General features: G+C 40.2%; 1 protein-coding gene across 1 annotated transcript in view; it reads right to left on the bottom strand.

Moving 5' to 3' along the window:
• Positions 1-26,018, bottom strand: part of LOC137430697 (N-chimaerin-like) — a 247,066-nt gene that overhangs the window by 207,100 nt on the left and 13,948 nt on the right. Inside the window, exon 2 of the mRNA XM_078781272.1 lies at positions 7,783-7,821. Coding sequence (XP_078637398.1) covers positions 7,783-7,821 — 39 coding nt within the window. The remainder of the gene's footprint in view (positions 1-7,782; positions 7,822-26,018) is intronic.

Raw genomic sequence — 26,018 nt, 5'->3', positions numbered from 1 at the left:
CAATAAGCAACCCCACACCAAGGATCCGGATTAATTAATAATATATTCTCAATCCATCAACAACAATCAACAATCAATCCGCAATATTACTAAGATGGCCATCTCATATATTTCCCCCCTTTCCCCACTCACGACCCCTCAATGGTCACTGTCCCTCACAATGTCTCTGGGCCCCTCCAGACCAAGGTGAAGGTCGACTTCTCCGCACACGGGCGGTTGAACGAACCCCTGGCTGACGTGCTCCAAACGTGCACGTCGCGTACCGGGAACAGCTGCTGCAGCGCTCACCTCCTTGCAAAGCAAAGCGGGCAAAGCAAAGCGCGGCTCGCAAAGCGTGCGAGGCCCAAGGTGCGACCCGTACGCGTCCTTGTAGACGTTGAGGCGAACTGTGCCGGACGCTTGGTTCCGTGCACGAACCCACGGCAACTTGACGCGTAACCGGTAATTACCCCGCGCAGGTAACTCCTCTCGCCAGACGGGCTTTCAAACGCAGCGTTCCCCATGCTGCTCAATATCGACACCCCTCGCGTCGGAGCTGGGCGAGGAAGAAGAAGATAGCCGCTTCTCCAGGACCTCGTGTCTTGTTTTTCTTCTTCCGGTTCACTATCCCGTTTCCGGTCTCCTGTTATCCGGAGCCTCTCTAACCATTTAACCACAACAACCTTTAATAGAATAAACATTAATAAGCAATGACATGAATAGTAATTCACCTAAATCCGGGATCCGTAACAATACGCTCCGACACGTAGTCTTCATACAACTTCTGACCAGTGACATCAATGTTCAAGATCTGTGGTACATACTCGTCTGGGATGAAAGCATTCGTTATCACATTGTGCAGCTTGTCACCTTCAGTGTCAAATGGATTCCCGTGACTCAGTATCACAGCCTTGATCTTGTTGATTGCTTCATGCTCCCTCTTGACTGCACTTGGACCAAGGTCATGATGTTCTGTGATCTTGTCACCTTCCAGGCCATACTGACTCTTGAAGTCTTTTGACAGGCGTGATAATTCTGGTGTAACCATGAAGAATCTCTGTCTAGCATTGGCATTGTTAGAGATGCCAATCAGTCCAGAGTGAATCTTCATCAGCTTGTTCAGATGTTCACATGCATGATCTGGTCCAATGGATACAAACGGGATGTCATTCTTGGTTACTGATAGATTGCCAGCTCCTAGTTCTTCCCAGGTCCTAGGGTGATTGGTTCTTAGGTCATACATGCCTGCGATGTATCGGGGCCAGAGCCGCTTGTATTTGATCCAGTCCATGGCAAAGAATAACTTGCTCAGTTCTTCTCCAGCTTGGAGGTGAAGCACCAGGTCAGCACTCCGTGATGTTGCCACGAATAACAGGATTGTCTCCACCCGATGTAGATAGTTCATCATTGACTTGAACATTGCATTCTTGGATCTCCGTGCTTCCCACTCCTCGAGTCAGGTTCAGTCAGGTTCAGCATGTCCAGATTTTAGATTTCGTTGGATTGTTTTTGGGATTTAGAAAAATCAAAGCTCCGTTTTATTTAGAAGATGAGATCCTGAGAAACATCAATTTTACGGCGGCCAGTTTGAAAAATCCAAGATGGCCGCCACATATGAGCTCTATAGTCATGTCTAGCTTATCGAACTTGTTACCATTCGATTCGGGGCCCTTGAAAATGTATGTTTAGCCGTTAGAATCAAAGCTTTATGTTGTTTAGAAGCTGAGATATTGAGAAACATCATTTTTACGGCGGCCAGTTTGAAAAATCCAAGATGGCCGCCACATAGGAGCTCTATGGTCATGTCTAGCTTATCGAACTTGTTACCATTGGATTCGGGGCCCTTGAAAATGTATGTTTAGCCGTTAGAATCAAAGCTCTATGTTATTTAGAAGCTGAGATATTGAGAAAAATTAGTTCTACGGCGGCAATTTTGAAAATCCAAGATGGCCACCATACAGGAATCTGTGCAAATAGCAACATTGGTTTTCTGACTGACTATACAATATAGTTTCCAAAAATATATAGTTTTCCAAATCCCCCAAAAAATCCAACGAAACTTTAAATCTGGACATACTGAACCTGACTATTGGTGCAATGTCTAAAACATTGTTCTTATGTCCTATAAAAACATCTCAATGAGGATAATTCAACGTTAAATTGGTGCCATGTCTAAAACATTGTTCTTTTGTCCTATAAAAACATCTAAATGAGGATGATTCAACATTCAATTGGTGCAATGTCTAAAACATTGGTCTTATGTCCGATAAAAACATCTAAATGAGGATGATTCAACATTCAATTGGTGCAATGTCTAAAACATTGGTCTTATGTCTGATAAAAACATCTAAATAAGGATGATTCAACATTCAATTGGTGCAATGTCTAAAACATTGTTCTTTTGTCCTATAAAAACATCTAAATGAGGATAATTCAACATCAAATTGGTGCCATGTCTAAAACATTGTTCTTATGTCCGATAAAAACATCTCAATGAGGATAATTCAACATTCAATTGGTGCAATGTCTAAAACATTGGTCTTTTGTCCAATAAAAACATCTCAATGAGGATAATTCAACATTCAATTGGTGCTATCTCTAAATCATTGTTCTTTTGTCCTATAAAAACATCTCAATGAGGATAATTCAACATTCAATTGGTGCAATGTCTAAAACATTGGTCTTTTGTCCTATAAAAACATCTCAATGAGGATAATTCAACATTCAATTGGTGCAATGTCTAAAACATTGTTCTTTTGTCCTATAAAAACATCTCAATGAGGATAATTCAACATTCAATTGGTGCCATCTCTAAAACATTGTTCTTTTGTTCTATAAAAACATCTCAATGAGGATAATTCAACATTCAATTGGTGCCATCTCTAAAACATTGTTCTTTTGTCCTATAAAAACATCTCAATGAGGATAATTCAACATTCAATTGGTGCAATGTCTAAAACATTGTTCTTATGTCCTATAAAAACATCTCAATGAGGATAATTCAACATTCAATTGGTGCAATGTCTAAAACATTGGTCTTATGTCCGATAAAAACATCTCAATGAGGATAATTCAACATTCAATTGGTGCAATGTCTAAAACATTGGTCTTATGTCCTATAAAAACATCTCAATGAGGATAATTCAACATTCAATTGGTACAATGTCTAAAACATTGGTCTTATGTCCTATAAAAACATCTCAATGAGGATAATTCAACATTCAATTGGTGCAATGTCTAAAACATTGTTCTTATATCCTATAAAAACATCTCAATGAGGATAATTCAACATTAAATTGGTGCAATGTCTAAAACATTGGTCGTATGTCCTATAAAAACATCTCAATGAGGATAATTCAACATTAAATTGGTGCAATGTCTAAAACATTGTTCTTATATCCTATAAAAACATCTCAATGAGGATAATTCAACATTAAATTGGTGCAATGTCTAAAACATTGTTCTTTTGTCCGATAAAAACATCTCAATGAGGATAATTCAACATTAAATTGGTGCAATGTCGAAAACATTGTTCTTATATCCTATAAAAACATTTCAATGAGGATAATTCAACATTAAATTAGTGCCATCTCTAAAACATTGTTCTTATATCCGATAAAAACATCTAAATGAGGATAATTCAACATTAAATTGGTGCAATGTCTAAAACATTGTTCTTATATCCTATAAAAACATCTCAATGAGGATAATTCAACATTCAATTGGTGCCATCTCTAAAACATTGGTCTTATGTCCTATAAAAACATCTCAATGAGGATAATTCAACATTCAATTGGTGCCATCTCTAAAACATTGTTCTTATGTCCTATAAAAACATCTCAATGAGGATAATTCAACATTCAATTGGTGCAATGTCTAAAACATTGTTCTTATGTCCTATAAAAACGTCTAAATGAGGATAATTCAACATTCAATTGGTGCAATGTCTAAAACATTGGTCTTATGTCCTATAAAAACATCTCAATGAGGATAATTCAACATTCAATTGGTGCAATGTCTAAAACATTGGTCTTATGTCCTATAAAAACATCTCAATGATGATAATTCAACATTCAATTGGTGCAATGTCTAAAACATTGTTTTTATGTCCTATAAAAACATCTAAATGAGGATAATTCAACATTCAATTGGTGCAATGTCTAAAACATTGGTCTTATGTCCTATAAAAACATCTCAATGAGGATAATTCAACATTCAATTGGTGCAATGTCTAAAACATTGGTCTTATGTCCTATAAAAACATCTCAATGAGGATAATTCAACATTCAATTGGTGCAATGTCTAAAACATTGTTCTTTTGTCCTATAAAAACATCTCAATGAGGATGATTCAACATTCAATTGGTGCCATGTCTAAAACATTGGTCTTATGTCCTATAAAAACATCTCAATGAGGATAATTCAACATTCAATTGGTGCAATGTCTAAAACATTGGTCTTATGTCCTATAAAAACATCTCAATGAGGATAATTCAACATTCAATTGGTGCAATGTCTAAAACATTGTTCTTTTGTCCGATAGAAACATCTCAATGAGGATAATTCAACATTAAATTGGTGCCATCTCTAAAACATTGTTCTTATGTCCGATAAAAACATCTAAATGAGGATAATTCAACATTACATTGGTGCCATCTCTAAAACATTGTTCTTATATCTGATAAAAACATCTAAATGAGGATAATTCAACATTAAATTAGTGCCATCTCTAAAACATTGTTCTTATATCCGATAAAAACATCTAAATGAGGATAATTCAACATTAAATTGGTGCAATGTCTAAAACATTGTTCTTTTGTCCGATAGAAACATCTCAATGAGGATAATTCAACATTAAATTGGTGCAATGTCTAAAACATTGGTCTTATGTCCGATAAAAACATCTAAATGAGGATAATTCAACATTAAATTGGTGCAATCTCTAAAACATTGTTCTTTTGTCCGATAAAAACATCTCAATGAGGATAATTCAACATTAAATTGGTGCAATGTCTAAAACATTGTTCTTTTGTCTGATAAAAACATCTCAATGAGGATAATTCAACATTAAATTAGTGCCATCTCTAAAACATTGTTCTTATATCCGATAAAAACATCTAAATGAGGATAATTCAACATTAAATTGGTGCAATGTCTAAAACATTGTTCTTTTGTCCGATAAAAACATCTAAATGAGGATAATTCAACATTAAATTGGTGCCATCTCTAAAACATTGTTCTTATATCCGATAAAAACATCTAAATGAGGATAATTCAACATTAAATTGGTGCAATGTCTAAAACATTGTTCTTATATCCGATAAAAACATCTAAATGAGGATAATTCAACATTAAATTGATGCAATGTCTAAAACATTGTTCTTATATCCGATAAAAACATCTAAATGAGGATAATTCAACATTAAATTGGTGCAATGTCTAAAACATTGTTCTTTTGTCCGATAAAAACATCTCAATGAGGATAATTCAACATTAAATTGGTGCAATGTCTAAAACATTGGTCTTATGTCCGATAAAAACATCTAAATGAGGATAATTCAACATTAAATTGGTGCAATGTCTAAAACATTGTTCTTATGTCCTATAAAAACATCTCAATGAGGATAATTCAACATTCAATTGGTGCAATGTCTAAAACATTGGTCTTATGTCCTATAAAAACATCTAAATGAGGATGATTCAACATTCAATTGATGCAATGTCTAAAACATTGGTCTTATGTCCTATAAAAACATCTAAATGAGGATGATTCAACATTCAATTGGTGCCATGTCTAAAACATTGGTCTTATGTCCTATAAAAACATCTAAATGAGGATAATTCAACATTAAATTGGTGCAATGTCTAAAACATTGGTCTTATGTCCGATAAAAACATCTAAATGAGGATAATTCAACATTAAATTGGTGCAATCTCTAAAACATTGTTCTTTTGTCCGATAAAAACATCTCAATGAGGATAATTCAACATTAAATTGGTGCAATGTCTAAAACATTGTTCTTTTGTCTGATAAAAACATCTCAATGAGGATAATTCAACATTAAATTAGTGCCATCTCTAAAACATTGTTCTTATATCCGATAAAAACATCTAAATGAGGATAATTCAACATTAAATTGGTGCAATGTCTAAAACATTGTTCTTTTGTCCGATAAAAACATCTAAATGAGGATAATTCAACATTAAATTGGTGCCATCTCTAAAACATTGTTCTTATATCCGATAAAAACATCTAAATGAGGATAATTCAACATTAAATTGGTGCAATGTCTAAAACATTGTTCTTATATCCGATAAAAACATCTAAATGAGGATAATTCAACATTAAATTGATGCAATGTCTAAAACATTGTTCTTATATCCGATAAAAACATCTAAATGAGGATAATTCAACATTAAATTGGTGCAATGTCTAAAACATTGTTCTTTTGTCCGATAAAAACATCTCAATGAGGATAATTCAACATTAAATTGGTGCAATGTCTAAAACATTGGTCTTATGTCCGATAAAAACATCTAAATGAGGATAATTCAACATTAAATTGGTGCAATGTCTAAAACATTGTTCTTATGTCCTATAAAAACATCTCAATGAGGATAATTCAACATTCAATTGGTGCAATGTCTAAAACATTGGTCTTATGTCCTATAAAAACATCTAAATGAGGATGATTCAACATTCAATTGATGCAATGTCTAAAACATTGGTCTTATGTCCTATAAAAACATCTAAATGAGGATGATTCAACATTCAATTGGTGCCATGTCTAAAACATTGGTCTTATGTCCTATAAAAACATCTAAATGAGGATAATTCAACATTAAATTGGTGCAATGTCTAAAACATTGTTCTTTTGTCCTATAAAAACATCTAAATGAGGATGATTCCACATTCCTCACAAACAGTAACATTTACATCAGGGTACAAATGCCACTTTCCTTTCAAGAATTACAAATAAAATTGACGATGATGACAAATCCTTCTAACACCTCGATTTACCATCCGTACGTGGTTATGATCTCGAAGCTCGTAAATTCGATCCATGTCACAACTGAGTTAGCAGTGTCGATTAGGCGGTGTGTGGTACAATGCGATGTTGACACTTGTACATCTATGATTCCTTCTAATAATTACGAGTAGTTTCCAGAGGGAGGGATTTTCACGAATATTCTCTCTCCGGTCAAAAAATAAATAGGAGAGGAGAGTGTGAAGGGAAGAAGAAGAGCCAATCATTTGGTGCCTGTGCTGAGTTTACAACTTGTCCCTTAAATTTATATTAAATTCAGGTTTTGACGACACCCATCTTCTGATTGGGCATCACATCGATTATAGACCCTTCGGTAATAATTAGCATCCTTTGCATAGTTTAAAGCATCCACCAACCCAAAATCAGGCCTCAAACATCTGTTCTTACACTGAATCCATCTTTGCTACAATGATTCAGGAGAATGTACATATCTACTCATGTTCTGTTCTGTTCTGTCCATTCATCTTCCCGATCCCAACCTCTTCTACCCACAGACCTCCTTACACTTTTTCTACCCGGCACACCTCTCCTCACATTGTGTTCTGCCTGTGTGCTATTGTCCTCCTATTTCCCTTTCACCCCTCCTTTAGCTGCTCCATGATCCATGCAAACTGTATTCCTTGAAGGGTCAAACTCAGAGTACACACTCAACAGAGAACACTCCAGTACCCAAGCTACCTTGGCACAGAGCTCTATTTGATGTGCACATCAAACAAATCAGGTATACGTTACAGGTGATGTATCACTATACTCACAGTATGATTTCCAGATTGGAGGTTGGTAATCTGTCGTCTCTGTGGAGAGAAACACATACGTGGGTCAAACATGTAAAATGTCATATTATATATTAGGTCGCTATTCGCCGCCAGGATATGACATCGTCACAATCCTCCTTTTGATGTTACTACAATGATAATGAAACCGAGAGGAGGAATGCAAAACACTTGCCAAGCCACAATAAAAACGTCAATGTGGTGCTCCTTGGTGGACCACAGAGAGCTGGATAGCTCTACCATTTATTTAGTTCAGCATGTTCAGAGGGTAATTACCTTGGTGGACCACAGAGAGCTCGATAGGTCCACCATTTATTGAGTTCAGCATGTTCAGAGGGTAATTACCTTGGTGGACCACAGAGAGCTGGATAGGTCCACCATTTACTTAGTTCAGCATGTTCAGAGGGTAATTACCTTGGTGGACCACAGAGAGCTGGATAGGTCCACCATTTACTTAGTTCAGCATGTTCAGAGGGTAATTACCTTGGTGGACCACAAAGAGCTGGGTAGGTCCACCATTTACTTAGTTCAGCATGTTCAGAGGGTAATTACCTTGGTGGACCACAAAGAGCTCGATAGGTCCACCATTTATTGAGTTCAGCATGTTCAGAGGGTAATTACCTTGGTGGACCACAAAGAGCTGGATAGCTCCACCATTTATTTAGTTCAGCATGTTCAGAGGGTAATTACCTTGATGGACCACATAGAGCTCGATAGGTCCACCATTTATTGAGTTCAGCATGTTCAGAGGGTAATTACCTTGGTGGACCACAGAGAGCTGGATCAGTCCACCATTTATTGAGTTCAGCATGTTCAGAGGGTAATTACCTTGGTGGACCACAAAGAGCTCGATAGGTCCACCATTTACTTAGTTCAGCATGTTCAGAGGGTAATTACCTTGGTGGACCACAAAGAGCTCGATAGGTCCACCATTTATTGAGTTCAGCATGTTCAGAGGGTAATTACCTTGGTGGACCACAAAGAGCTGGATAGCTCCACCATTTATTTAGTTCAGCATGTTCAGAGGGTAATTACCTTGATGGACCACATAGAGCTCGATAGGTCCACCATTTATTGAGTTCAGCATGTTCAGAGGGTAATTACCTTGGTGGACCACAGAGAGCTGGATCAGTCCACCATTTATTGAGTTCAGCATGTTCAGAGGGTAATTACCTTGGTGGACCACAAAGAGCTCGATAGGTCCACCATTTACTTAGTTCAGCATGTTCAGAGGGTAATTACCTTGGTGGACCACAAAGAGCTCGATAGGTCCACCATTTATTGAGTTCAGCATGTTCAGAGGGTAATTACCTCGGTGGACCACAAAGAGCTGGATAGCTCCACCATTTATTTAGTTCAGCATGTTCAGAGGGTAATTACCTTGATGGACCACAAAGAGCTCGATAGGTCCACCATTTATTGAGTTCAGCATGTTCAGAGGGTAATTACCTTGGTGGACCACAAAGAGCTGGATAGCTCCACCATTTATTGAGTTCAGCATGTTCAGAGGGTAATTACCTTGGTGGATCACAAAGAGCTCGATAGGTCCACCATTTACTTAGTTCAGCATGTTCAGAGGGTAATTACCTTGGTGGACCACAAAGAGCTCGATAGGTCCACCATTTATTGAGTTCAGCATGTTCAGAGGGTAATTACCTTGGTGGACCACAAAGAGCTCGATAGGTCCACCATTTATTGAGTTCAGCATGTTCAGAGGGTAATTACCTTGGTGGACCACAAAGAGCTCGATAGGTCCACCATTTACTTAGTTCAGCATGTTCAGAGGGTAATTACCTTGGTGGACCACAAAGAGCTCGATAGGTCCACCATTTATTGAGTTCAGCATGTTCAGAGGGTAATTACCTTGGTGGACCACAAAGAGCTGGATAGCTCCACCATTTATTTAGTTCAGCATGTTCAGAGGGTAATTACCTTGATGGACCACGAAGAGCTCGATAGGTCCACCATTTACTTAGTTCAGCATGTTCAGAGGGTAATTACCTTGGTGGACCACAAAGAGCTCGACAGGTCCACCATTTATTGAGTTCAGCATGTTCAGAGGGTAATTACCTTGGTGGACCACAAAGAGCTGGATAGCTCCACCATTTATTTAGTTCAGCATGTTCAGAGGGTAATTACCTTGATGGACCACATAGAGCTCGATAGGTCCACCATTTATTGAGTTCAGCATGTTCAGAGGGTAATTACCTTGGTGGACCACAGAGAGCTGGATCAGTCCACCATTTATTGAGTTCAGCATGTTCAGAGGGTAATTACCTTGGTGGACCACAAAGAGCTCGATAGGTCCACCATTTACTTAGTTCAGCATGTTCAGAGGGTAATTACCTTGGTGGACCACAAAGAGCTCGATAGGTCCACCATTTATTGAGTTCAGCATGTTCAGAGGGTAATTACCTTGGTGGACCACAAAGAGCTGGATAGCTCCACCATTTATTTAGTTCAGCATGTTCAGAGGGTAATTACCTTGATGGACCACAAAGAGCTCGATAGGTCCACCATTTATTGAGTTCAGCATGTTCAGAGGGTAATTACTTTGGTGGACCACAAAGAGCTGGATAGCTCCACCATTTATTGAGTTCAGCATGTTCAGAGGGTAATTACCTTGGTGGACCACAAAGAGCTCGATAGGTCCACCATTTATTGAGTTCAGCATGTTCAGAGGGTAATTACTTTGGTGGACCACAAAGAGCTGGATAGCTCCACCATTTATTGAGTTCAGCATGTTCAGAGGGTAATTACCTTGGTGGACCACAAAGAGCTCGATAGGTCCACCATTTACTTAGTTCAGCATGTTCAGAGGGTAATTACCTTGGTGGACCACAAAGAGCTCGATAGGTCCACCATTTATTGAGTTCAGCATGTTCAGAGGGTAATTACTTTGGTGGACCACAAAGAGCTGGATAGCTCCACCATTTATTGAGTTCAGCATGTTCAGAGGGTAATTACCTTGGTGGACCACAAAGAGCTCGATAGGTCCACCATTTACTTAGTTCAGCATGTTCAGAGGGTAATTACCTTGGTGGACCACAAAGAGCTCGATAGGTCCACCATTTATTGAGTTCAGCATGTTCAGAGGGTAATTACCTTGGTGGACCACAAAGAGCTCGATAGGTCCACCATTTATTGAGTTCAGCATGTTCAGAGGGTAATTACCTTGGTGGACCACAAAGAGCTCGATAGGTCCACCATTTACTTAGTTCAGCATGTTCAGAGGGTAATTACCTTGGTGGACCACAAAGAGCTCGATAGGTCCACCATTTATTGAGTTCAGCATGTTCAGAGGGTAATTACAGCACTTCAATTACAGTAGCATTCTGTGTTTGGGGTTCACATATCTAGGAACGTCTCCCAATGAACACACACATTATATATAGTATTATTTATTTATTCATTTTACAGTCAATACCTCAGCAGATTCACTCTGCTATAAACACCGGACTTGGTCCCCGAGTGTCCACAACGAGCGGTGTATCAGTAGAGGGGAGTGAAGCGTCAACCTATTGCTTGCAAGGGTATAAAATGCTTCGCTTTGTTTTATGAAGTTCCTGTGAATAAAATGAACCCAAGATTTCTTCTCCATTCATGTCATACAATTTATAGAACCAAGTAACTGTGCCCATTACATTAACAAAATTAACTAGAACGTCACTCGGTAGAGCACACACCTCCACCAGGCTGAACAGTTTATGTTTTGTATCCCACTGATAGGCCGGATCTGGATTCGGACCTGAAACATAATCTAATCGGATTGTTCTTGTCACCTAAACCAACTCGTCCACCAAGTTTTGTCGCAACTCGTGCACAACTTTTTGAGCCTCTGCCGACGAAGTCGTTGGAGGTATTATGTTCTCAGGTTGTCCGTCCGTCCGTCGGTCCGTCCATCCGTGATGGGTTTTCGTTACCGCGATAACTTGAGAACGGCTGAAGGGATCTTAGTCAAACTTGGTACAGGTATGTATAATGATGTACAGATTAACTGATTATAATTTGGGGCCAATAGGTCAAAGGTCAAAGGGCAAAGTCTGTAATCAGTCTATAACTTGAGAACGGATGAAGTGATCCAAATGAAACTTGGTACAGGAACTGTATGTATAATAATGTAAACATGAACTGAGTACATTTTGGGGTCAAGAGGTCAAAGGTCAGAGGTAAAAAATTTAATTACTTGAGAACAGCTGAATGGTTTTAAAGCAAACTGAGTGCAAGCATTATAATGATGTAATAATTTGGGAGGAGTCATATTGGTCGACTTCGTGACATTGAAGAAGGTAGCTCTCGTTTAAATATGTTATATATCGGTTTTAGCCTGATCTGTTAATGGTGAAGAATCATTTAAAGATTCAATAATTCTCGTATCTGAATCTGTGTTCAGATATTCACCAAAATCGAATCTATTCGTCTTTGTCGCACACACAACCGGTCCACCATGTTTCGTCCAAATCCATCCACAAATTTTTCAGATATCTTCTTCACAGACAGACATAATGTTTCTCTTTAAGCCTTTGAGTTTTCCATACGGAAAAGATTGAGACATTGCCTAACCATTCAAATTGTTGGCATCATAATACAAGTTCAAGTTTATTTCCACGATCATTAATAAAATACAAAATGAGTAATTAAGACAAAAAATGTATATGAAGTGATGCGGAGGACTTTATGTTAAAAGCCACGCTTGTATTATATAGACCCCAATTTCATACATCGAAGTGAAATACCTACATGTATTAGAAACACTTGGACTTATTTGAAGAACACAGATTTAGAGTGAAAGAAGACAAACAAGCATTCTGAGTATTGCGCTGCAATACATGTCCCCTACCAAAGTTCAAAGTGCCATAACTTTGTCAAAAATGATCGAATATGCAAATTTATGCACGGTTGATGCTGGTTTTCAAACTTGATCTGAGGTATGCCGAGACACATGTGTGTCACGCCTCGCCTCGTTGATAAGCCCGCAAGGTCGCTCCGTGGAGCAGCCTGCACGTATTGCACTGTGTGAATTATATAATTACCAAATCACGGTCTGAGGTACTGGCGATTCAAGAGATATCCATTTTTAAAAAATATTTTCGTTTAATTAACGATATCTGCCAAACCACGTGCCCTATCGCAAATTCCAAAACGGCATTTTAGTTGACTGACATGCTGAACAGACATGCTATGCGATTCTGCCTGCAAAGTTTGGCCTCGATCTGTGCAGCCGTTGCAGAGAAAAAGGGGTTTTCGTGTTTTCACGAAAAACAATATGGCGGCCGAACCACGTGACCTGTGACGTCATAATTACCATTAAAATATTCTACAGACCGAGTCCCCTCTACGGTGAAAATTTGATCTCAATCGGTCCAATTATTGCGGAAAAAATCTTTTTTAAAGGAAATTAGGTCTCACTATCTGCCATGATCTTTCTTGGGAAAACCACATTTCCAAGCTGGCCTCCAAAGCCAGTCGCCGACTGGGCATCCTCCATCATGCGAAGTCCTTCCTTGGCACACCTGAGCTCCTCACCACATACAAGGCTTTCATCCGCAGCTCAATGGAATACTGTTCCCCCCTCTGGGCTGGTGCTCCTGCCTCACACCTTGCTCGGCTTCACGCTGTTGAGGCCAAAGCTTTTAGAATCATTGGAATCTCCTGCGATGTAGTCAACTCCGAGGGCCTTTCACTCACTCACCGCAGGCAGGTTGGTGGTCTCTCTGTCTTCTACCGACTCCTCTCCGGCCTTGCTCCCCCAGCTCTCTCTGTGCTCTGTCCCCCCAATATTCCTTCAGGTCGCACAAGATCTGCCTGCAACCCTCTTCTGGTTAAACTGCCAAAGTCTAGGCTCTCTGCTCACCTTCACTCTTTCATTCCTCTTTTCTCCCGCCTCTGGAACAAACTCCTCCACTCCCTTCAATCCCACTCCTCCCTCCAGGTCTTTAAAACAGCTGTTCACCACCATCTCTTATCTTCCCCCATCGAAAACCTTGATCTTTTCTACCCCCGGTAATTCACCCCAGAGTCCTTGCAGTGTTCATATGTTTTATTCCTCTCCCACCTCCCCCCAAGTCCTCCCGATGTCCCTGCTCTCAAATGTTGTTTGTGTCCTTCCCCCTCTCTCCCCATCTTGTCTGCTCCCCTTGTTTTTTGTGTTTTGTGTGTCGGTTTGTCTTTTTGTCTGATTAATGTTCGCTCTTTCACGAGCCTCGATCTTGTATACAAAAAAAAAAAAAAAAAAAAAAAATTTAAACTTAAAATGGCACTGAGTTAATGATAATCAGAATTATCAGAATTCCCAAAGTTCAAAGTGCCATAACTTTGTCAAAAATGATCGAAACGTCGTGATGTTCGAACTTGATCTGTAACTTATCATGAGGAAACCATGTACCAAGTTTGAAATCATTAACATTAAGAGTTTAGAAAAAAGTCCGGAAAACTGTTCTTTGGGTGACGGACTGACAGACTGACAGACTGACAGACGGACAGATGGAGGGACGGCGTGCAAACCTATAGTCCCCGCCGTTGTACACCGGTAGGGGACTAATAATACAAAAAAGAGAAGAGGGAGAAAGATGAGGAACGGTGAGAGGGTTCCTGCAAATACAAACATAAATTTCACCATTATCTTGATATTATCCGTTCTTGGAATACTGGTGAACAGAATAAGATTTATCCAACTTATGTGTCGACTCTATATTTCTTCAATAGTACCAACTGCAATTTAGGTTGAAATGAATAAAGGCCGACAGTTGATTTCAGGTTCAATTCTAATGGATTGTAAAAATTCCAAAATACATCAAGTAAGAACTATCTTTTGAAAGAATCATAGTGCAGAAGATATTTGTTTGCTTTGGCATATCTCTTTGAACAAACTTGTGATATTCCACCTCTTTTAGCCGTCTCTATCATCAAAATCATATCTATGTCATCGACCAACGGTTGTTTAGTCATCTTTAACATTGCACTCCAAGCCAATCCTGGGGCTGTGTAATAATGAACAGGGTCGAATCCACATGAATTTTTATTATGACAGAATGCTCTGAAAACCTTAAATACATCAGCCAATAAGAGCACATCAATCTTGACATATAAATCCTGACATTCACCGAGATTCTTCATCAAACTTCTTCCAAATATTTTCCGCTTGTTGATATTCTTTATCAGTTATATGAGTTTTATTCAACTTGCAGAAATTTTTTGAGGGCAGTTGTGTTATTTTGAATCTCTCAAAATAAACCAAGTCCATATCGTCATGGGGATATAAACCCTTTTGCGACAAGAGTTCAATTTGTTCCCGATTTGAGAAATGAGGTGGAAAATTGGAAAACTTCAAGAATTGGAAAACTTTTGATACTTGTTATTTCATACTAAGTTAGATAATGAACTTGACATGAATTTGAATTTTTTTGATTGCAAATCTGATTGGTCGAGATGGCGTAAAATGGCATAATATTTTGTCTAACTATTGTTAAACTGGAGGTTTTTGGAAGTACCAATCGGGCAATTTGTGTTCTACAGTTTTGAAGTGTATAATCCAACTGAAATAAAATAAAGCTTTTAAAGGCAGTAGGAAGAAATTTTTTTGGAAGTTTACCACCATTGATGCACCTTCTTTTACACTTTACATTAGCTATTCGTGCCTGTTGTGTATGTCCTTTATGATGATGAAAAACAGTAAGCTTCCTGTTTGGAATGATTTTCAATTTTGTTTGATTGCCAGACAAGCAGTCAGATGAAAACAATTACCTTACTCCTCTGTGTATATGTGTATATATGTATGTATATCTATATATATATATATAACAGTTTGTTTGTTTGTGTGTTACCTATAGGCTATAGACTCCTAAACGGAGAGGCTCACGTACTTGATTTTTGGCATAGACATGGCCATTGGGCCCGGGAAGGACATGGCCTACCTAAAAATGACCTCCGATGACGAGATCCATATTTTTTTTATTCATATTTAACTTAGCGCATTTCAGCGAGGAACATTATACACTGAATCACAGCCTGTGCCACAGCAGCGTGCTGATTCGCTCAGAGCGATCACGTGATGTTCCATCCTCGCCGCCAGACGCGCTCACGTACTTGGTTTTTGGCATAGACATGGCCACTGGGCCTGGGAAGGACATGGCCCACCTAAAAATGACCTCCGATGACGAGATCCATATTTTTTATTCATATTTACGTCAGCGCATTTCAGCGAGGAACATTATACACTGAATCTCAGCATGTGCCAGAGCAGCTCGCTGATTCGCTCAGAGTGATCACGTGATGTTCCATCCTCTCCGCCAGACCACTGAACTGAAAATATATAGAATGACCATTGCCATTTACACCACACAGGTGGAGATGCAGCTACCGGGCGCCATCTTGGTTGGCACTCGACGCTGGGCAATGGTATTTCCGTCATGCGTTTGCACGTAATTCAGAGCGAAAAGCGATTGCGTTTTTTCACCTTTTGTGCGATCGTGTTTTGTGTCGATTTTTGTCGATTTTGTGCGATATGAATTAAACGTCTTTGAAACAGCTGTGAAACGTCTTTCCACAACCCTTCCGTAACCGATTGGAGCAGTTTCTTGCCGCACAAAATTGCATTTTAACAGTTGTCTGGCTTTTAAAATCTGGGACACGTTCAAAACAAACGAGATCCGTGAAGCGAGTCGGCCGATTCATGCTAACCAAGATGGCGACACGGTGGCTACACTTTTCACGGAGTATGAGCATTGTATATATTTTCAATTCAGTGCACCAGACTCGCTCACGTACTTGATTTTTGGCATAGACATGGCCATTGGGCCTGTGCCAGAGCAGCTCACTGATTCGCTCAGAGCGATCACGTGATGTTCCATCCTCGCACCATATATCACGGTGTAATTTGTGCGAGGCTTTTGTCCGAGTGAGCTTGAGTCGAGAGGGCGAATGTACGGGTCTCCCTTCCCCCGCCAGGCAACGCCTGTACTGGAGGGTGTCATAGGATCGGCGACTCTCTGAAATCCGCTTCGTGCTGTTGTCGTGAAGATGCAGGACGATGTCGCGATTGTTGTACTGCTCTCCTACTATGAGAACTGCAACGTCATTGTTGACTGGCCCTCCCCTCCCCCCTCTCCCTCCCCTTCCCTCCCCCTCTCCCTCCCCTCCCCCATCCTCCCCTTCCCCTCTCCCCTTCCCGCCCCTCCCCTTCCCCTCCTTCCCTTCCCCCTCCTCCCCTCACCCCTCCTCCCCCTCCCCCCTTCCTCCTTCTCCTCCCTTCCTCCCTCCTCCACCCTCCTCCCCCTCCCCCCTCCTAAATATTGCTCCAATTGCAAGGGAATGCTAAATATTGCATTATCCTCCAATTGCTCCAATTGCAAGGGAATGCTAAATATTGCCTTATCCTCCAATTGCTCCAATTGCAGTGGAATGCTAAATATTGCCTTATCCTCCAATTGCTCCAATTGCAGGGGAATGCTAAATATTGCCTTATCCTCCAATTGCTCCAATTGCAGTGGAATGCTAAATATTGCCTTATCCTCCAATTGCTCCAATTGCAAGGGAATGCTAAATGTTGCCTTATCCTCCAATTGCTCCAATTGCAGGGGAATGCTAAATATTGCCTTATCCTCCAATTGCTCCAATTGCAGGGGAATGCTAAATATTGCCTTATCCTCCAATTGCCCCAATTGGAAGGGAATGCTAAATATTGCCTTATTGCTAAATATTGCCTCCAATAGCTCCAATTTCAAGGGAATGCTAAATATTGCCTCCAATTGCTCCAATTGCAAGGGAATGCTAAATATTGCCTCAAATTGCTCCAATTGCAAGGGAATGCTAAATATTGCCTCCAATTGCTCCAATTGCAAGGGAATGCTAAATATTGCCTTATCCTCAAATTGCTCCAATTGCAAGCGAATGCTAAATGTTGCCGTATCCTCCAATTGCAGGGGAATGCTAAATATTGCCTTATCCTCCAATTGCTCCAATTGCAGGGGAATGCTAAATATTGCCTTATCCTGAAATTGCTCCAATTGCAAGGGAATGCTAAATATTGCCTTATCCTCCAATTGCTCCAATTGCAGGGGAATGCTAAATATTGCCTTATCCTCCAATTGCTCCAATTGCAAGGGAATGCTAAATATTGCGTTATTGCTAAATATTTCCTCCAATTGCTCCAATTTCAAAGGAATGCTAAATATTGCCTCCAATTGCTCCAATTGCAAGGGAATGATAAATATTGCCTCCAATTGCAAGGGAATGCTAAATATTGCCTCCAATTTCTCCAATTGCAAGGGAATGCTAGATATTGCCTTATCCTCCAATTGCTCCAATTGCAAGGGAATGCTAAATATTGATTTATCCTCCAATTGCAGGGGAATGCTAAATATTGCCTTGTCCTCCAATTGCTCCAATTGCAAGGGAAAGCTAAATATTGCCTTATCCTCCAATTGCTCCAATTGCATGGGAATGCTAAATATTGCCTTATCCTCCAATTGCTCCAATTGCAGGGGAATGTTAAATAATGCCTTATCCTCCAATTGCAAGGGAATGCAAAATATTGCCTTATCCTCCAATTGCAAGGGAATGCTAAATATTGCCTTATCCTCCAATTGCTCCAATTGTAGGGGAATGCTAAATATTGCCTTATCCTCCAATTGCAAGGGAATGCTAAATATTGCCTTATCCTCCAATTGCTCCCATTGCAAGGGAATGCGAAATATTGCCTTATCCTCCAATTGCAAGGGAATGCTAAATATTGCCTTATCCTCCAATTGCTCCAATTGCAAGGGAATGCTAAATATTGCCTTATCCTCCAATTGCTCCAATTGTAGGGGCATGCGAAAGATTGCCTTATCCTCTTGCTGGGGGAAATGCTAAATATTGCCTTATCCTCCAATTGCAGGGGAATGCTAAATATTGCCTTATCCTCCAATTGCAGGGGAATGCTAAATATTGCCTTATCCTCCAATTGCAGGGGAATGCTAAATATTGCCTTATCCTCCAATTGCTCCAATTGCAGGGGAATGCTAAATATTGCCTTATCCTCCAATTGCTCCAATTGCAGGGGAATGCTAAATATTGCCTTATCCTCCAATTGCTCCAATTGCAAGGGAATGCTAAATATTGCCTTATTGCTAAATATTGCCTCCAATTGCTCCAATTTAAAGGGAATGCTAAATATTGCCTCCAATTGCTCCAATTGCAAGGGAATGCTAAATATTGCCTCCAATTGCTCCAATTGCAAGGGAATGCTAAATATTGCCTCCAATTGCTCCAATTGCAAGGGAATGCTAAATATTGCCTCCAATTGCTCCAATTGCAAGGGAATGCTAAATATTGCCTCCAATTGCAAGGGAATGCTAAATATTGCCTTATCCTCAAATTGCTCCAATTTCAAGGGAATGTTAAATATTGCCTTATCCTCCAATTGCTCCAATTGCAGGGGAATGCTAAATATTGCCTTATCCTCCAATTGCTCCAATTGCAGGGGAATGTTAAATATTGCCTTATCCTCCAATTGTAGGGGAATGCTAAATATTGCCTTATCCTCAAATTGCTCCAATTGCAAGGGAATGCTAAAAATATATTTTTTTTTTTTTTATACTGAATCGAGGCTCGTGAAAGAGCTAACATTTATTTCACAAACAAATCAACCAGACAAACAAAATATATAAAAAGAGGGAGCGGAAGACAAGATGGGGAGAGAAGGGGAAGCACACAAACACAACATTTGAGAGCAGGGAGAAGTGTGGGAGGGAGAGGGCTTGGGGGGAGGAGGCGTGGGAAGGGGGGGGGGGGGAGAGGTATAAAGTACAAGTGGACCAATGACTTCCAGGACAGAAGTTGGTATTTCAGAAAAAAATAAAAAAAATTGGGATTTTGGGTGAAATTGGCGGGGGTAGAAAAGATCAAGGTTTTGGATGGGGGAAGATAAGAGATGGTGGTGAACAGCTGTTTTAAAGACCTGGAGGGTGGAGTGGGATTGAAGAGAGTGAGGGAGTTTGTTCCAGAGGTGGGAGAAAAGAGGATTGAAGGAGTGAAGGTGAGCAGAAAGTCTTGATTTTGGCAGTTTAACCATAAGAGGGTTGCAGGCAGATCTTGTGCGACCTGTGGATATTGCCTTATCCTCCATTTGCTTCAATTGGAGGGGAATGCTAAATATTGCCTTATCCTCCAATTGCTCCAATTGCAAGGGAATGCTAAATATTGCCTTATTGCTAAATATTGCCTCCAATTGCTCCAATTTCAAGGGAATGCTAAATATTGCCTCCAATTGCAAGGGAATGCTAAATATTGCCTCCAATTGCAAGGGAATGCTAAATATTGCCTCCACCATTCTCTCCCCATCTTGTCTTCCGCTCCCTCTTTTTGTATATTTTGTTTGTTTGGTTGATTTGTTTGTGAAATAAATGTTAGCTCTTTCACGAGCCTCGATTCAGTATACAAAAAAAAAAAAAAAATTGCTCCAATTGCAAGGGAATGCTAAATATTGCCTTATCCTCCAATTGCTGCAATTGCAGGGGAATGTTAAATATTGCCTTATCCTCCAATTGCTCCAATTGCATGGGAATGCTAAATATTGCCTTATCCTCCAATTGCAAGGGAATGCTAAATATTGCCTTATCCTCCAATTGCAAGGGAATGCAAAATATTGCCTTATCCTCCAATTGTAGGGGAATGCTAAATATTGCCTTATCCTCCAATTGCAAGGGAATGCTAAATATTCCCTTATCCTCCAATTGCTCCAATTGCAAGGGAATGCTAAATATTGCCTTATCCTCCAATTGCTCCAATTGTAGGGGAATGCTAAAGATTGCCTTATCCTCTTGCTGGGGGGAATGCTAAATATTGCCTTATCCTCCAATTGCAGGGGAATGCTAAATATTGCCTTATCCTCCAATTTCTCCAATTGCAGGGGAATGCTAAATATTGCCTTATCCTCCAATTGCTCCAATTGCAGGGGAATGCTAAATATTGCCTTATCCTCCAATTGCTCCAATTGCAGGGGAATGCTAAATATTGCCTTGTCCTCCAATTGCTCCAATTGCAAGGGAATGCTAAATATTGCCTTATTGCTAAATATTGCCTCCAATTGCTCCAATTTAAAGGGAATGCTAAATATTGCCTCCAATTGCAAGGGAATGCTAAATATTGCCTCCAATTGCAAGGGAATGCTAAATATTGCCTCCAATTGCTCCAATTGCAAGGGAATGCTAAATATTGCCTTATCCTCAAATTGCTCCAATTGCAAGGGAATGCTAAATGTTGCCTTATCCTCCAATTCCCCCAATTGCAGGGGAATGCTAAATATTGCCTTATCCTCCAATTCCTCCAATTGCAGGGGAATGCTAAATATTGCCTTATCCTCCAATTCCTCCAATTGAAGGGGAATGTTAAATATTGCCTTATCCTCCAATTGCAGGGAAATGCTAAATATTGCCTTATCCTCAAATTGCTCCAATTGCAAGGGAATGCTAAATATTGCCTTGTCCTCCAATTGCTCCAATTGCAGGGGAATGCTAAATATTGCCTTATCCTCCAATTGCAAGGGAATGCTAAATATTGCCTTATTGCTAAATATTGCCTCCAATTGCTCCAATTTCAAGGGAATGCTAAATATTGCCTCCGATTGCTCCAATTGCAAGGGAATGCTAAATATTGCCTCCAATTGCAAGGGAATGCTAAATATTGCCTCCAATTGCAAGGGAATGCTAAATTTTGCCTTATCCTCCAATTGCTCCAATTGCAAGGGAATGCTAAATATTGCCTTATTGCTAAATATTGCCTCCAATTGCTCCAATTGCAAGGGAATGCTAAATATTGCCTCCAATTGCAAGGGAATGCTAAATATTGCCTCCAATTGCAAGGGAATGCTAAATATTGCCTCCAATTGCAAGGGAATGCTAAATTTTGCCTTATCCTCCAATTGCAAGGGAATGCTAAATATTGCCTTATCCTCCAATTGCTCCAATTGCAGGGGAATGTTAAATATTGCCTTATCCTCCAATTGCAAGGGAATGCTAAATATTGCCTTATCCTCCAATTGCTCCAATTGCAAGGGAATGCTAAATATTGCCTTATCCTCCAATTGCTCCAATTGTAGGGGAATGTTAAATGTTGCCTTATTGCTAAATATTGCCTCCAATTGCTCCAATTGCAGGGGAATGCTAAATATTGCCCTATCCTCCAATTGCTTCAATTGCAGGGGAATGCTAAATATTGCCTTATCCTCCAATTGCTCCAATCGCAGGGGAATGCTAAATATTGCATTATCCTCCAATTGCTCCAATTGTAGGGTTATGTTAAATGTTGCCTTATTGCTAAATATTGCCTCCAATTGCAAGGGAATGCTAAATATTGCCTTATCCTCCAATTGCTCCAATTGTAGGGGAATGTTAAATGTTTCCTTATTGCTAAATATTGCCATATCCTCCAATTGCTCCAATTGCAGGGGAATGCTAAATATTGCCTTATCCCCCAATTGCTCCAATTGCAGGGGAATGCTAAATATTGCCTTATCCTCCAATTGCTCCAATTGCAGGGGAATGTTAAATATTGCCTTATCCTCTTGTTGGGGGGAATGCTAAATATTGCCTTATCCTCTTGCTGGGGGGAATGCTAAATATTGCCTTATCCTCTTGCAGGGGGGAATGCTAAAGATTGCCTTATCCTCTTGCTGGGGGGAATGCTAAATATTGCCTTATCCTCTTGCTGGGGGGAATGCTAAATATTGCATTATCCACTTGCAGGGGGGAATGCTAAAGATTGCCTTATCCTCTTGCTGGGGGGAATGCTAAAGATTGCCTTATCCACTTGCTGGGGTGAATGCTAAAGATTGCCTTATCCTCTTGCTGGGGGGAATGCGGAATGCTAAAGATTGCCTTATCCTCTTGCTGGGGGGAATGCTAAAGATTGCCTTATCCTCCTGCTGGGAGGGGGGGGGGGGGGAATGTTAAAGATTGCCCTATCCTCCAATTGCAGGGGAATGCTAAAGAGTGCCTTATTCTCTTGCTCAGGGGGGGGGGGGGGTCTTTCACTGAGGAGAGGCTTCCGTCTGGCCACTCTGCCATATAGCCCAGATCGGTGGAGTGTTTCAGTGATGGTTGTCCTTCTGGAAGTTTCTCCCATCTCCACACAGGATCTCTGGAGCTCAGCCAGAGTGACCATCGGGTTCTTGGTCACCTCTATTACTAAGGCCCTTCTTCCCCGATTGCTCAGTTTGGCCGGGCTAGGTTGTTCCAAACTTCTTCCATTTAAGAATTATGGAGGCCACTGTGCTCTTGGGAACCTTCAATGCAGCAGAGATTTTTTTGTAGGCTTCGCCAGATCTGTGCTTCGACACAATCCTGTCTCTGAGCTCTGCAGGCAGTTCCTTTGACCTCATGGCTTGGTTTTTGCTCTGATATGCATTGTCAGCTGTGAGACCTTATATAGACAGGTGTGTGCCTTTCCAAATCATGTCCAATCAATTGAATTTACCACAGGTGGACTCCAATCAAGGTGTAGAAACATCTCAAAGATGATCAAGAGAAATGGGAGGCACCTGAGCTAAATTTCAAGTGTCATAGCAAAGGGTATGAATACTTATGTCAATGTGATATTTCAGTTTTTTCTTTTTAATAAATTCGCAAAACTTTCTAAAATCCTGTTTTCTCTTTGTTATTACGGGGTATTGAGTGTAGATTGATGAGGGAAAAAATGAATTTAATCGATTTCAGCATAAGGCTGCAACATAACAAAATGTGAAAAAAGTGAAGGGGTCTGAATACTTTCTGAATGCACTGTATGTGTGTGTGTGTGTGTGTGTGTGTGTGTGTGTGTGTGTGTGTGTGTGTGTGTGTGTGTGTGTGTGTGTGTGTGTGTGTGTATATATGTGTGTGTATGGGTGTGGGTGTGTGTGTGTGTGTGTGTGTGTGTGTGTGTGTGTGTGTGTGTGTGTGTGTATATATATATCTCTATATATAATATAAAGGAGTGTCTGTCTGTCTGGATGTCCGCTTATAACTCAAGAACTACACATCGGAGAAAAGTTTTAGACACAGATTCGGAATCAGCATAAAATTCCGGTGGTTATAGGCTACTTTTTATTTTAATATCAATAGTTTAAAAAACCGCGCCAGCTGCAATTCCATGGTGTCGTTTGTGGCGGCGCTATTGCCCCTTTACGATCCCATGACGCATTGCGGTTCCGATTCGCGATAAGGTCTATGCGCTATCACCGACACTTTTCCACCTTTTCCATACCTTTTAATCAGATTTACCTTATCATCCATCGTAACCACATTACGCTTGGAAACACTAGCATTGTCCTTCTTCGGACCCATGGCTAACACAGACACAGTAAAGGAATACTGTACGTCACCTCTGTTTTGAATGAGAATCAGCGGTTGCGCGTACGTACAGTACACTGTACGTACATATTTATATTTTTTAAATGTGCTTTTTATTGTATTTTAAATTGTTTTTTTGCTTCTTTTATTGTTAATTTATGTACTATTTTATTTATTTTAAATATATTTTTAAGGAAAACAAATGTTTTCACGTCCGTAGGAGTGACGTAAAGTCGCACATAATGACAAAATTTTTGTCATTTTTTCGCGCCAAGAACGAATAAACAGTTTTTTTTTTTAGTTGAGATTTTATTCGAATTCAAATTTCATTAAATTTCAACTGTTGGAAACAATAATTATTTCAACTGTTGAAAATATTTTTTGGGTTTGTTTTTGGAGTTGAGATTTAAAACAACAACGTTTTAAAAGAACGAAGTTAACAAAACATCACGTGACGTGTGAACGTGGATAAAACATAGGCGTGGATAAAATTACTGATCCACGTGATCAACGTGGATTGGATGATTTCAACTGTTGGAATATATTTTTCGCGCCATTTTGATGCACCTGATTGCCTATGGGACCACTATGGCAAATTGTGGAATGCCCCAACCAGAAAACAGCATTGAGGGAATGGCTCAGGAGCTTCTGAGGGAAACAAACTACAACATGGAAGAGCTGACCACATTTGTAGAGCAGAATGTCCCAAGAATGGTTGAGGACCAACAGCAAGCCTTTACTTCTATCCTGAAGAGTGTTGATGATGATGCTGGCAAGATATTCTTCCTCGATGCTCCTGGCGGGACAGGAAAAACATTCCTCATTAATATCATCCTGGCCAAGGTTCGTCAAAATTCGGAAATTGCTCTGGCTGTGGCCTCAAGTGGAATTGCAGCTACACTTCTTGAAGGAGGAAGGACAGCACACTCAACTTTCAAACTGCCTTTGGATTTGACCAAGCAAGACACCCCAACCTGCAACATTAGCAAGAATTCAGCAAACGCCAAGATCCTTCAACAGTGCAAAATCATCATCTGGGATGAGGCTACTATGAACCACAAGCAGGCATTCGAAGCAGTGAACAGAACACTCCAAGATATTCGCAACAACAAGAAAATCATGGGTGGTGTGACAACTGTTCTGGCTGGAGACTTTCGTCAGACTCTCCCAGTCATCCAACGGGGCACAAGAGCAGATCAAGTCAAGGCCTGTATCAAGTCTTCTTATCTCCTCTGGCCACATGTGCAAAGACTTACCCTGAATACCAACATGAGAGTCCACCTTCTTGGTGACAACACTGCAGGGGCGTTCTCAAGCCAGCTTTTGAAAGTTGGCAATGGCCTATACCCTCAAGATGCATCAGAACAAATAATTCTACCATTTGGACAGTTTGTTGAAACAAAAGATGACTTGATCAAAAGGGTCTTTCCCAATATGGAGACCCAGTTCCAGGACTCATCATGGCTTGCCGAAAGAGCCATTTTGGCCCCCAAGAACAATGCTGTTCAAGAGATCAACAATTTGCTCCTCCACCAACTTCCCGGTCATGAAAGAAATTATGATTCTCTTGACAAAGTGACAGATGAAGATCAGGCAGTAAACTTCCCAACTGAGTTTCTCAACAGTCTTCAGCCTCAAGGACTCCCAACACACAGGTTGATTCTCAAGGTGGGAGCACCAATCATGCTTCTAAGGAATCTTGATCCACCAAAGCTGTGTAATGGAACACGATTGACAATCCAGCAAATGATGCCGCATGTCCTAGAGGCAACCATCCTCTCAGGACAATACAGAGGAGAGAAAGTATTCATTCCAAGGATACCACTTATTCCACCTGACCTTCCATTCTCCTTCAAGAGGTTTCAGTTCCCCATCAGGCTATGTTTTGCTATGTCCATCAACAAGGCGCCAGGG

This window comes from Myxine glutinosa, chromosome 7 (genome assembly GCF_964187855.1).
Source record: "Myxine glutinosa chromosome 7, kmMyxGlut1.1, whole genome shotgun sequence".
NCBI classification, from domain to species: domain Eukaryota; kingdom Metazoa; phylum Chordata; class Myxini; order Myxiniformes; family Myxinidae; genus Myxine; species Myxine glutinosa.
This window is presented reverse-complemented; position numbering and strand designations above follow the sequence as displayed.